General features: G+C 38.0%; 1 protein-coding gene across 2 annotated transcripts; it reads left to right on the plus strand.

The window, feature by feature from the left end:
* The first annotated feature begins 7981 nt into the window (after positions 1 to 7981).
* LOC111611927 lies at positions 7982 to 10166 on the plus strand. Of its 2 annotated transcripts, none has more exons than XM_023350938.1 (3): positions 7982 to 8187; positions 9604 to 9772; positions 9905 to 10166. In XM_023350938.1, the coding sequence occupies exons 1-3, from the start codon at positions 7983 to 7985 to the stop codon at positions 10032 to 10034; spliced, it is 504 nt and encodes a 167-aa protein (XP_023206706.1). In that variant the 5' UTR covers position 7982; the 3' UTR covers positions 10035 to 10166. The 2 variants fall into 2 exon arrangements, with proteins under 2 accessions (XP_023206706.1, XP_023206705.1); XM_023350937.1 differs by lacking the exon at positions 7982 to 8187 and adding an exon at positions 8966 to 9358.
* Positions 10167 to 13072: the final 2906 nt, after the last annotated feature.

Here is a 13072-nt window from a genome sequence, read left to right on the forward strand (position 1 = left end):
AGAGAGATGAGGCAGCAGCTTAGTATGATGATTTAATGAAGGAAAAAAAAAACACAAACCCAGGCAGCACAGGTGAGCAGAGGCAAGAAGTCTCACACTGGTAGCGACTGGCTTGAGACTGACAACAGACACGACTTTCGACAAACAGAAGAGACAAGGACCCAACAAGGAGCAAGAGACTCAGGTGAGTTTCTATACACAGAGGGTCATCAGGGGAACGAGACACAGCTGAGAGCAATCAAGTGGTAGTGGAGACAACACTGAGACTGAACTGAGCACAGAAACCTGAAATAAACACACAGAAAACTCAAATCCTCACAGAGAAGTGGAAAATTTGCTTGAAAAAAAATTAAGTTTTATCAAAAAAGTTTTAAAAGTCCTAAAATTTTTTAAATTAGAATTTTTTTCAACATTTTTTTTAAGTGTCTGAATTCTTTCGAGCAAGAGCCAGACTGTCCAAATGTAGAAATTATTTTTCTTAAGAATTAGGGTTTATAGCAAGTTATTGACTTTTAAAACTTAGTTCAATGTTTAATAAGGTGATTTAAAGCTGAGAATGTCCTGGCTTATTTTTCGTGTATTACTTGGTTTTATAATTAAACATAATCTAAGACAACTAAACATAGTTTTCTTTTCCTCCATCCTCTCCCTATCTAGACCAGGCCCCCGGTTCTGCAGGATAGTGTCCCAGTCCTGGACTGATTCCTTAAGTGGAAGGACACCAGACTTGAGCAGCTTTGCTGTTTGATCTACTCAACCAAGATCTGTGACATGGATGGTGTGCTACAACTGAGACCTTTCTTTTTTCTCTTTTGTTTTTCTGCACTGACATTAAAATCAGCAAAACCAAGCAACTCTACTGATGCATGGTACAACAGCAGGAATAGATTAAACCATACCTCAAGAGCAAATAACACAGCTTTGGCAACAATACTGTCAAGGTTCTGGACATAAACATCCAGAAATAGCGGTGATGGATGCTTTGTCAAAAGAGAACAACAAACATTTAACCAAGTGGGAGGGTTGTGGTATCAACTTTGGTCTTTCTTCTGATAACTAACAGAAGATTGGCCATATCTGTAGGTCTATCAAGCATATATAACCCTGATTTGAAGCTCATTCTATAGAAATTACTTTAGCAGTCGCATAATGATTCACTAAGCTCACAATCCACTCCAAACAAATGAGCCAGATGAGGGTCAAGCAGGTTGGTAAGCAGGTTGGCTCTAAGGCCCTCCCTATACATCTTATCATCTTCCAACTCCAAGTTGTTCACCTGCCAGAAGTAGCAAACAGTTCTGGACAGGTGTTGAAACGTCTTCGGGTAAAACTGGTCAAAAATCCAGTTGCCTTTGATTCAATCCTGTTGTATTAGACATGATTGATGACCAGTGTTGGGTAGTAACGGATTACATGTAACGATGTTACGTAATTTAATTACAAAAAAAGAGTAACTGTAATTCGTTACAGTTACAATGAGAAAATATGTAATTCAGTTACAGTTCCGAAAATATTAAGAATTACAAATTGAGTTACATTTTTAAAAAAGTATGAACAAAAACCTTTGCGAAATATGTAATGATATTTTTATTGCTTTGCGCCCTATATCGCCGTTTCCCGCTGCGGCTCCTTGTCTCTATCATATCTGCCAGCCGCAATGCCACTGATGTTCCATCCTGTGCTGGTGGAGCCTCCTGGAGGAACAGCAAGCGAGCGGACGGTTCCATTTCAGCTCAAGCAGCGCATCAAAAATGACAGCCTTCCAGCACTGAAAATATAAGGAGCATTTCATTTACATATGTGAAAATGGCTCAAATTTAACCGTGCAGTGCAAGAAGTGTTTGCCGGCTATCAAGAACTTGTCCATGTCGAAGCAATCTATGTCAAACCTGAGGAAACATTTAAAGTGCAACTCACTGATAGACGAAGCGTATTGTTTTACGAATATTTGACTGTTTGGTGTTGATGCATGACAAACGTTGGAATCTATTCTTTCCCATGACACATTGTATGCAATGTGCTAGTGTTATGGTTTTCATGATGAACATAAAGTAAACTAGAAAATTCCTGAAGACATTTAACTGGGGCCTGCCAAAGTGTGCCCGTCGGTTTGGACCCAGCGTTCTGATGCTAGAAATTAGCATCAATGCTAAGCTTAGCTAAATAGTAGTCATTAGCTTGTGGAATTTTATAACTTGCTTTGCAAGTCAGTCACTACTCTCCTTATGCATTGCTATGGGCAGGCCCCAATTAATGCTACTTTGAACATATAATTATTTATAGTATATTTTTCTTCTATCTTTTTTTCTCTCTCTCTTTTCAGAGGAAGCATCCAGGTGTTCTTCTGAAAGGCATGTTTAGTCCATCTGATACTCGGGAAGATGACCTGGCAGGCAGTTCTACCCCAGCAGCTACTCAACCCCCCTTGAAGCAAGCAAGGATCACACCAGCGTTCAATGTGTCACAGGAACGTGTAAACAAGCTGGTATTCGATTTTGTGGTTGATGATGTGCAGTGCTTTTCAGTGGTGGAGCAGCCATCATTCCGCAAGCTGGTTCAAGGTCTCAGTGGTGGAAAAAAAACAATGTTTCAAAAGACTTTAATGCAGCGGATTGATGAAGAGTTTGCCATAATGAAGCAGTCTGTTATGTCTAAACTCATTGAAGTGGAGAGTGTCTGCACCACAGCAGACATCTGGTCAGCCCAAAACCGTAGCTACTTTGGAGTTACATGTCACTGGATAGACAAACACACATTAGAGAGGTGTTCTGCTGCTTTGGCCTGCACCCGCCTTAAAGGTCGACACACATATGAATCATATGTGTGTCATCAGTTATTCACAGCTAGGGTAAGGAAAGATGGTTGATAGATATGTGCAGCAGAATAAATAAATTACCCCTAGGGAAATGCATATATGTGCAGAGCCACTGTAGATAGGGCTATACAGGTGCGAATTGAAGAGGAACACTGTACAAATGTTGGGATGGTACAGTAAGGTATGGATAGAGGGGAAGGAAAGACTGGTCTTTGGGAAGAGTTCAATAAGGTGGCCGCTGTAGGAAAGAAGTGGTTTCTGAACCTGCTTGTGTTAGTCTGCAAACTGCGTAAATGGTAGAGCCTGGGGGAGGAGCAGAAAAGAGTATGGCCCGATGAGAGGAGTCTGAGAAAATCTTACATGCCTGGTGCTGGCATCTCTTCTTGTGGACCTCCTGTGATTGCCTGTTAGTAATTCCCTCTCAGCTTAGTGCTCTTTTAAGGTTCCCACTCAGTTCTCAAAAATGAAATGTTGAACATGGGTCAATACTCATTAAAACCTCAAAGTAATCAAAAGTAATTAGTTACATTACTTTTTAAAAGTAATCGAAAAAGTTACACTACAATTACATTTTAAACAAGGTAACTTGTAACTGTAACGGATTACATTTTTAAAGTAACTTACCCAGCACTGTTGATGACATAAATGAATGAATAAACTGAATGGATAAAAAAGAACAAGCTGTAGCCATGAATCTTTTATGACTACACAATGTAAAATGTCCAAATGAGTTTTAAACTGATTAGGCAACTTTGTTTTGCACTTTCTCCAGGATATAACACAGGGGAACGTGATGCACGGCTTGCTGTATTTTGATAACTAACAGAAGAAAGACCAAATTTGGAGAGTCACAAAATTCTGAAATGAAAATTAAAATGAAAAATATTCAGCTCCTGTAAGAAAATATAGAATCCTGCACATTATGTGCTTTTCTGGAGAGTACAGAATCAGGGACAGCTGCAGAATCGACATGAAAAGATATGAAAATGAATTAATACTTGTCTTATTGTATTATTTCACAGTAAAGGAAAAATGTTTGCTATGTTAAAGACACATTATATCTCATCTGCTATGTGTAATTCAGCAGGGCACAGGTTCATGTCAGCCAATTCAGGCACAGCTGTGGAACCAGAATCACATGAAAAATACAAAGTCAGCACTGATAAGGAATCGTTTGGCTCACACAGTGGTTATTTATTCTGATCTTTGGAGTTCTGTAATGTATAACATTTTTGATTGTTGTGGAACCATATGTTGTTGATGGCTTTGAGCACTTCATCAAATCAGGCAATGAAACTCAACTGTATTGTTGTGATAATTCTTCACATAAAATTCTTCCCATAAAATATGACTGGGTTTTGTGACTGTTTTCCACTGTAGACAAGCATTGAGCAAATGTACAGACCCATTCCACAAAACAGAATATGACTGAATAGTTCAATTTTTAGTAACTCCATCACCAAGTGAAAGATATTATGTAGATTGATTAGATGACTGATGTTTTAACATCTTTATGACTCTAAGTATGTTTAACACCTGCTAAAAGGTTATTATACTATTAATCATTGGAGCCTCATCAGGACTCGTATCCTAATTTATTGAATAAGACTGCGGGGCATTTACATTTAAGTTTAAGTTTACATTTACGTAAGAAGGCCTTCCATTTGCTTAACTGTGGATGCACCTGCTAACCCCATAAATACTGCTTTTCTCCTCCAACTTTCAACACAAAGATACACCCTGGCCTGCAAACTACGTGCAGAAACTCATGTGGCTCCAAGTGTTTCAGTGTGTGGGATGGAATTATTCCCAGTTGATGGGAAATTGGACTGGATCTGAGAAAACGGGAGTTCCTCTTTTGGCAGGGACAACTGTGGGGAAAGTATTGAAAATTCTTCTGATGCTGTTTTTTTTGTTTGTTTTTGTTTTTTTAACCCCTCCAGGGGGACTTTTTGTGGGCTCTAGAGTCCCTTTTCATGAAGTGGACTGACGGGAAAAGGGGAAGGAGAGGGGGGAAGACATGCGGTAAACGTCGCCGGGTCCGGGAGTCGAACCCGCGACAGCCGCTTCGAGGACTTGAGGCCTCCAAATGTGGGTTGTGCTAACCCCTACGCCACCACGGCACGCCCCGTGATGCTGTTTTTGAGTTTATTATTGTTGGATCAGAAAAACTGTCTTCTGTGGGGAAAGCGTGACCTCTGTGGGTGCTGTTCATCTGTTCTCCAGGTGTGGAGAGCTAACGGTGAGACGGGACCAACTTCCATCATTTCCGACCGTGACACCTGCCGCGCTCTGTTTGAGCGCTGAGCTAGGACTGCGGGAGGGTTTGATATCAATAACTTCATGTGCTCTTGAATTAAGTCAGGTCAGTGCACCAACTTTCAACACAAAGTTACACCCCTGGCCTGCAAGCTACGTGCAGAAACCCATGTAGCTCCAAGTGTTTCAGTGTGTGTCGGATGGAATTCTTTCTAGATGATGGAAATTGGACTGGATCTGAGAAAACGGGAGTTCCTCTTTTGGCAGGGACAGCTGTGGGGAAAGCCTTAAAATTATTCTGATGCTGTTTTTGAGTTTATTATTGTTGGATCAGAAAAACTGTCTTCTGTGGGGAAAGCGTGACCTCTGTGGGTGCTGTTCAGCTGTTCTCCAGGTGTGGAGAGCTAACGGTGAGACGGGACCAACCTCCATCATTTCCGACCGTGACACCTGCCGCGCTCTGTTTGAGCGCTGAGCTAGGACTGCGGGAGGGTTTGATATCAATAACTTCATGTGCTCTTGAATTAAGTCAGGTCAGTGCACCAACTTTCAACACAAAGTTACACCCCTTGCCTGCAAGCTACGTGCAGAAACCCATATAGCTCCAATTGTTTCAGTGTGTGTGGAATCAAATTCTTCACAGACGGCTGAAATTTGACAAGTTTAAGCCAAATGCCAGAGATAACAGGAGCTCCTCCTTTGGAAAGACATCTGCTGCATCCTGTCTGAATGTTGAGCTAGAACTGTGGCAGGATTTGATATCAGTAACTGTATCTTATCTTGAATTAATTTAGATCACTGGATGACAAGTTGCAATTGAAAAGCTCCCTGTGTTTCTGTGGACACAGCAGAGCAGCAATGTAAGCACCAGAGTTTAAAATTACAACATAACTACAGAGTATCTATATCTGCTGTATGCTTGAAGAACTAACAACACTGTAAAAAAAGTCTGTAAAATAAACAGTAAAAATCTGTGAAATCATGACAGAAAAATTTTGTAAAGAAAAACACAATGATATTTTGTTCATTTAACAGTATGATGTTGTATAATGTAGAACCGAAAATTATTGTAAATTTTAAAATAGAAAATTGCAAATAATACTGTATTTTGTTGTGGAAAACACACATTTTGTATGTTTAATGGAAAAAGTTGTATCCTTCACAACATTTTTACATTTCAGCAGTGAAAAACTAACATTTACATTCTGTGATTATTAAATCCAAATGAATTGGAAGCTAGCTTACCATTTTTTTTGCTAGGGAGAAGTAAGTTTGGGCTTCCCTGTTTAAGCTGTTGCCCCAACTCCAGATAAGTGGAAGATGGATGGATGGATGGACAATGAAATAAATGAATAAATGAATAGATTTGGAAATTAATGTGGAATTACGTAATTATGATTCCACATTGTTTACTTCCAATTTTGTTTACTAGTTATCTATTTATATTCACTTGTGTTTTCCCACTTCTTTAAATTGTCATTTCCTCTTTAATTCATTTACTTATTCTTTGTCAATTTTGATTGGATCATTTCTTCATATTTCACGACTAACGTGAAGGAAACACCTGAATCAACAAGGAAGTCATGTACTTGCTTATTGGTACATGTATTTTATTTTTATTTTTTATTTTTTTGTTAACACTGGATTTTTTACCTTCACCGTTGCCATTATAAGCTCAAAGTTCGGCTACTGCAAGAAAGACGGAGATCACCGCTTTGTGCTCAACTTCTCCCATTCGCTGGACAGCGCGGTCTGTTCTGCTCTCTGATTGGTCCGCTTACCTGGCGCCTGAAAGCTGTTTTGAACAAGTTCGTTCAACGGTTCTCATCTCAGAAGAAGCTGGATTGTGCTCAAACCTCGGCAAAGAAAAGAACTCTGTTTGGACCTCGTCAGCTTTCAGCAAATGTAAGTTAAGCTTTATTTTCTTCAAACGTAAAAGGCACGGTAATTTGTGTTTCTGGGGAGATTAAATTTTGTTTTTAATGCGTCATATTGCTTCTCGGAACAATATGCAGTCGAATCATTTTTTGCTACACCTGCAACACGTGTAACTTGTTGGGTAGGTTGAAATTGTGTAAACATGATTACATGCACGTTTTGCTGTAAAACACTAGAATCATTGAGGGGCTATGCATTGCATTGTGCACAGAAACGAGCCCAGTTGTGTATTCAAATGCCTCGGCACAGAATGTAAGCGGACATTTTGTACATATGCAGCGTTTAAAACTCATTTTTACCGAGTTCACAACGTGGCTTCACAACCCGAATTAGCCAAAGCCATTGTTGCTAAATTGAAATGCACCATTTCATTGTGTGGGCACCGAAGCCAAACTGTGAAAGAAGTTGTTGCTCATTTAAAGGAGCATATAATGGAGGGGCGGCCTGTAGCATGTCCAGTAAAAGCCTGCAAAAAGGTTTTCAGCGTCAAATCATCATTCACAGCTCATATGTCCCGTAAACATAGAGATTTTTCTGTGGATAACATTGATGTTTTGTACAAGGAAACTACAAATAAGATCGTTAGTCTGTCAGAAAACGATGGGCCTTCTGAGAGCTTTAACATAAATGACTTAGTTGACTTTTACCCTTTGACCTCTTATCAGGTAAATGGACAACAAGTTGTTCCTCTGAAACACAGTGTGTTTTCAAAATAAAAATGTCTTTATATACCATGATGGAAAGTCCACTTAAAACAGATATGTTGATGTGAACAAAAATAATAAAGAAAAAACAGGGAGAGAAGTTTTACTAAAAATTTAAGAATGTACATGACTAAAAAGTGTGAATCAGGCACGATATTTTGTTTGACACTAAGTATGAGTCTCTTTAATTTGTACATAGTTGAATACATGTTATATTACGGTGATCTTGTTCTTTTACCATTATTTTGTCTGATTTTATTCCAGAAATGGCTGAGCAAACATTTTTACGCAGCGCTATCAGTGAAGTGTTGCCCGATCTTGCAGAGGCTTCAAAAGACATTCTCGAGGAGACTTTACAGTCAATTGGAGTAGAAACGTATGATGACTTCCAGTTCATTGTTGAGGAAGACTTGCTGTCAGCATTAAGACCAATTCAAGCCAGAAAGGCACTTGCTGCTTGGAAATTCAGATGTAAGTAAAATTGTAGAAAAGCAAAAATCAACCATTAAACACTGATATTCATATTCAGTTCTGATAACTTATTTGTTTTTTTGTGTTTTTGAAGGCCGGACCCCTGAAACCAGCAGGTCCTCTAGTAATGCATCACCAGATACTCCTCCATCACAGCAGTCTTTGTCCCCGCTAAGTGTGTCATCAAACTCCTCCAGCAGCAACCAGACATCTGCAGCAGACTGGGTGGACACCTTTGAGATACCATGGGAAAAGTTCTCAGAAGAACTGATGCAGGCATTAGAGAGAGGTAAACAGCCAAGTCCAAAAATGAGGAAGGAGATGGTCAGGATTGTGGTGTCTGAAATGATGCAAAAAAGTTCTTACTTGGGTAAAAGGAGTTCTACAGAGGTTGCAAAGAAGATGGTGGCAAAATATCCAAAATCTCTACAAGACGTTATCGATGGAGATGTCATTGGTCCTGGCTATCATTCACTCGTCAAACAACTTCAATATCGAATTGACAACGTGAAGCGATCTACAATGCCTAAAGTAAGAAAGCGAAAGCTCTGCTCTGAAAACTCTAACACAGATGAAATTCCTCAGGAACAGAGAGCTGCAATTCAGGACACCTATGGGTGTATCAACTGGAATGTAAAATTCCTTCCTCTTGGAGAAACTGCTGAAAGTCAGCAACAGAAGAAGGACAAGCTCAAGATGATCTCTCTGCAGAAGGAGGCCAATCCTGAGGAGATGAAACAATTACTGAGGACAACTTTCTACTCACAGCGCAAAGATATTAACCAGGGGAAAAGCATTCAAGATGTCTTGGAAGCCTGGCCTGTTTTATTTCATGACATTGGGATGGCTGTACACTACAAGGAACTTACTGGACTTGGATTGAAGGAAACCTTCATGAGGAACATGGATATGAAGGGAAAAAGACTGCTGAACTACATGAACACTGTTTGTGTGAACAAAAACAAAAGGTTTTTCCAGGCTCAGACAAAGTTGAAGATGTTAAGGGGAGAACTGGACGGTTACTCTGAAGATGTTAAAGAGCTGATGCTCCTACTTCTCTGCTACTTCAATGAAAATGAAGAAGCAATGTTCTTCTGTGTGGAGGACACATGCCTAGCTGAAGAAGTACAGATGGAGAATGTCTCCTTGACTCCCACTATCATTGTGTGTGGCGAGTTCATTTTTGTTTTTCCAGTTTCTTTGACCTTTTGTCTTTTTTGTTGTCTTGTCCCCTTTCTTTGCCCTTTTGTCCATCTGACATTTTGTTTAATATTGTTTTGTTTTTTTTCAATTATTTTCTTATGCTTTTACTATGCTAATATTTTTTTGTACTTTTTACTTAATTTGTTATTTTTCATATAAATGTCATTGTTTTGTTGTATCAGGAGTCTAAATTTGTTTGTTCTTTCTCATTAGGTCAATCCTGCTTCCATGCTAAACGATTCATGCTGAGTGTGGATCAACAGATTGGAAACAACAACATCTCCTGTTTTATTTCTGCCCTCTGCATGATGTTTGGGAGCTATTATTGTTTTAACATACATTATCCATCGGGGCTGGCGTCTACACTGGAGTTTCTGCAGAGGTATGAGTTGTTTTTTTTTAATTGTAGGGAGTTAAATTTGACTTTTGACAACTTTTATATCTTGAATAAAATGTTTATTTCTTTGTGAAGCACATTTTGATGTAGTTTTCTGTTTGTCCTCTTTATCTTAAGGTGTTTCTTCTCAATCAACCCAGACAAGGGCAGTAAGGTGGAAGAAACCCATAAACCCAGACTGCGTGTGAACCCCCGTGTACTCACCTTGATCCAGGAACTTTCGGATCATGAGTGGCGTGATGTTTGAGAAAGGACTAAAGTCAGTGAGTTATCAAGACAGTGTTTAATCTTAACAGAGCTGAATAGATTTGTAAATGTATGTTGCATCTCACACCGTGTCTGCTGAAGTTAAAAAAGTTGAAAAGACATATTTATATTTGTTCAGTGGCTGAATTTTGCTCCATGTCAGAAAGGACAAATGAAAATTTCATTGAAAATATGTTTTCAATTAAAATGTTTATTTGTTTCTAAAAAAAAAATTTGAATTATCATTATAGATACAGTTTATATTGGGCTTCCTTGTGTTTTAAATTTGCATTTAACTGGTAAATGTTTGTTGAAATTTGATGTTTATAGATATTTGAAAATAGAATTGTTTCTAAAAAAGAAAAACTTTTGAAGCAAACAAACATTATTATTAAAATGTATACTGGAAATAGAAATGTATTGTATGTTATAATCTTCAAGCCCCCCCTCCAAAAAAAAGGGGGTGAAAGTTGGTTCTCATACTGTTTCTGATAAAGTTAAAAAGGTTGAAGAAATTTATATCTATTCAGCAGGTGCATTTGCTTCATGTGATTCATGATGTTCAGAAAAGACAAATGAGAAAATAAATATTTCAAAGGCATGCAAGTGTATGTTTATTTTTTTAAGATTATCATAGATACAATTTATATTGGGCTTCCTTGTGTTTTAAAGTTTCCTTTAAGTGGGAAATGTTTGTTGAAATTTGATGCTTATAGATATTTAAAAATATAATTATTAGTAAAAAGAAAAAAATTTAGAGCAAATTTCTGTTTTTCAGAAAGTATTAATAAAATGTTTTAAATTGACATTTTAACAGTTTTAATCTGTTATTCAAAGGTATTTTATCAGTAGGACTAAATGAAGTTTTTTGTACAACAAACAAAAACTGGGTAAATCTTACTGGAAAAAAGTGTAAAATAACAGCATTATTATGATAATTCATCAGAAAAAGTTGGTTAAAATTACTTGATAAAACTGTTTTATTACAAAAATAACCCTTTTCAAATCACAGTTAAAATTTGTGCAAAACTATGGGAAAATCTGTTTATTTCACAATTTAACACTGTTGTAATTACTGTTTGGTCAGTAAAACAGTTTACATGTTCACTGTGTTTTCTACAGAATTATTCTGGCAACCACAGCTGCCAGTTTTTTTTTTTGTAAAAACAACAGAATTTTTTTTACAGTGAACGTAAGGAGGAAACACTTTGTTTTGTTCACATGTTTTTTCCTCTTTTAAACCTTTAAAAAATGAAGATAAGCATGAGAAATGCTTGTATTGCTCGCTGTTGCATCACTTTACTAACTTGGCGCCCAGCTGTCCAAACACTGAAGTATTGAAAGATGAGACAAATCCTGTAGCTGAGCTGTTTTTCCATCCATTCTCTCATATTCAACCTTCAGCCTTCCTGTGTCTCATCTCCCACATTACCACAAAAGTCAAACTCCTCAGGGAACATATAATAACAGAAAACGAATAAAATTGTCTGGCCACTTTCCTTCTTTCCTTTGGCTGTTTGCCTTTATTGTTCTTTCTCCTGAGTTTTTGAGCAACTGATGAAAGCTGGTAAAAATAATGTTGCCTGTTAACTAAAAATACATTTAATCCTGAAAGATAAGAATCAGCTCCAGTTCATTTAAAGTTAGCAGGTTGACTTAAAGTTAATTTTCCCTGTGGTTTGGTAGAGGAACCTTCTGGTCATGTTTTGGAGTCCAAATGCGGTCAAATGAAATCCTTAACTTAGTACTAACAGTCTATTTGTTGATGCTCAAACACTAGCTGGTCATTTTTATTACTTCACGGATAATAAAATGGCTGATTCAATGTACACATATATTTATTTCTACTCTCATCACAAATGTGCAAGAGTACAACTTTAATAAAGTCATTTAAACCAGCAGCATTCCTGTTTTAAGATACAGTGATAAAGTGCAACATTTCCTCATGACGATTTGATCGTCTGGCTTCTTTTCAGTATTATTACTTGCTTTGATCTCTTAAAGATAACTAAAGTGGCCGCTTTCCCTCTTGGCTCATAGAAAAACTAGCATCAAGTTCCCATTTCTTCTTATTGCATTTTTGCCAACTTAAGATCCAACAGCGCAAACTGTAAATTCAGCCAATTTTTCAACTTAACATTTTGAGGTGTGCTTTAATGTACATATGTAGTCTTATAATACACTTCATATATTTATACAACAAGCCATCACAGACCTCATTTACAAAAATAGGGTGTGTTATCAGCTTTGTCAAACACACAACAAATGTAGCAAATTTTTTCATCAACGATTTTTACCTATGGAGCAGTTCAAGAGTGTCGTTGCAGTTACAGCGTATTTACCTAGCAGACATGGACAGCATGAGGCCAGACTCCAGATTCAGGTCCTAATGTCCTTTCAGTGCTTCATTAAAGCCCCTCCATGGCTCCACAGCTTCTGAGGTTTGGTAGGAGAAGATTAAATCCTCCACATGGCGTCGATGACCACCCGCTTGTTGAAATGTTCCTTCGTGAGTTGCTTGAGAATGAAATGGGAGACAAAGTCGGCGAGCATTCCTTTCTTTTCTTGCTCTCAGCGATGCCAACTACTTTGCTGGTGTTGGTTTTCCACTCTTTCTGCACATATGGACATAAAACTGAAAAGGAAAAGCAACACTTTCTCAAAAGCAGGAGGAGATGGGCTTAGTCACCTGAGGCCAAGCCTTCCTCATCTGGTTTTCTTTGAGTCATTAGGAAATACCCAAAGAGACTTTATTTGTTATCTGCCAACCATATAGCAGAAAACTGGGAGGGAGCAACATAAGCAACCCACAACAGTAGCATCAAGAAGAATGACTGTAATTTACTCTCAGTTTCATTTCTGTGTGCTCTTGTCCAGGAAGAAATTAAAGAAAACTCACCATGAATTGCAATATAAAGTGATGTAATCATTAGTGTTCAAAGTTTGTTAGATGTGTGGATTATACTCATGTACCAGCTGTAGCTTGTTGTTTTATTCTGCCAGTTTCTGTCTGTATTTTCCAACATATAAAACCATGTG

This window comes from Xiphophorus maculatus, chromosome 18 (genome assembly GCF_002775205.1).
Source record: "Xiphophorus maculatus strain JP 163 A chromosome 18, X_maculatus-5.0-male, whole genome shotgun sequence".
Lineage (NCBI taxonomy): Eukaryota > Metazoa > Chordata > Actinopteri > Cyprinodontiformes > Poeciliidae > Xiphophorus > Xiphophorus maculatus.

What these genes read in the sequence shown, in the direction of transcription:
- LOC111611927 (XM_023350937.1), top strand. Translation starts at nt 9,031, where the DNA reads ATGGCTGTACACTACAAGGAACTTACTGGACTTGGATTGAAGGAAACC. An exon ending in TCCCACTATCATTGTGTGTG is followed by an intron (nt 9,359 to 9,603) that starts GCGAGTTCATTT and finishes CTTTCTCATTAG; the next exon opens with GTCAATCCTGCTTCCATGCT. An exon ending in ACACTGGAGTTTCTGCAGAG is followed by an intron (nt 9,773 to 9,904) that starts GTATGAGTTGTT and finishes CTTTATCTTAAG; the next exon opens with GTGTTTCTTCTCAATCAACC.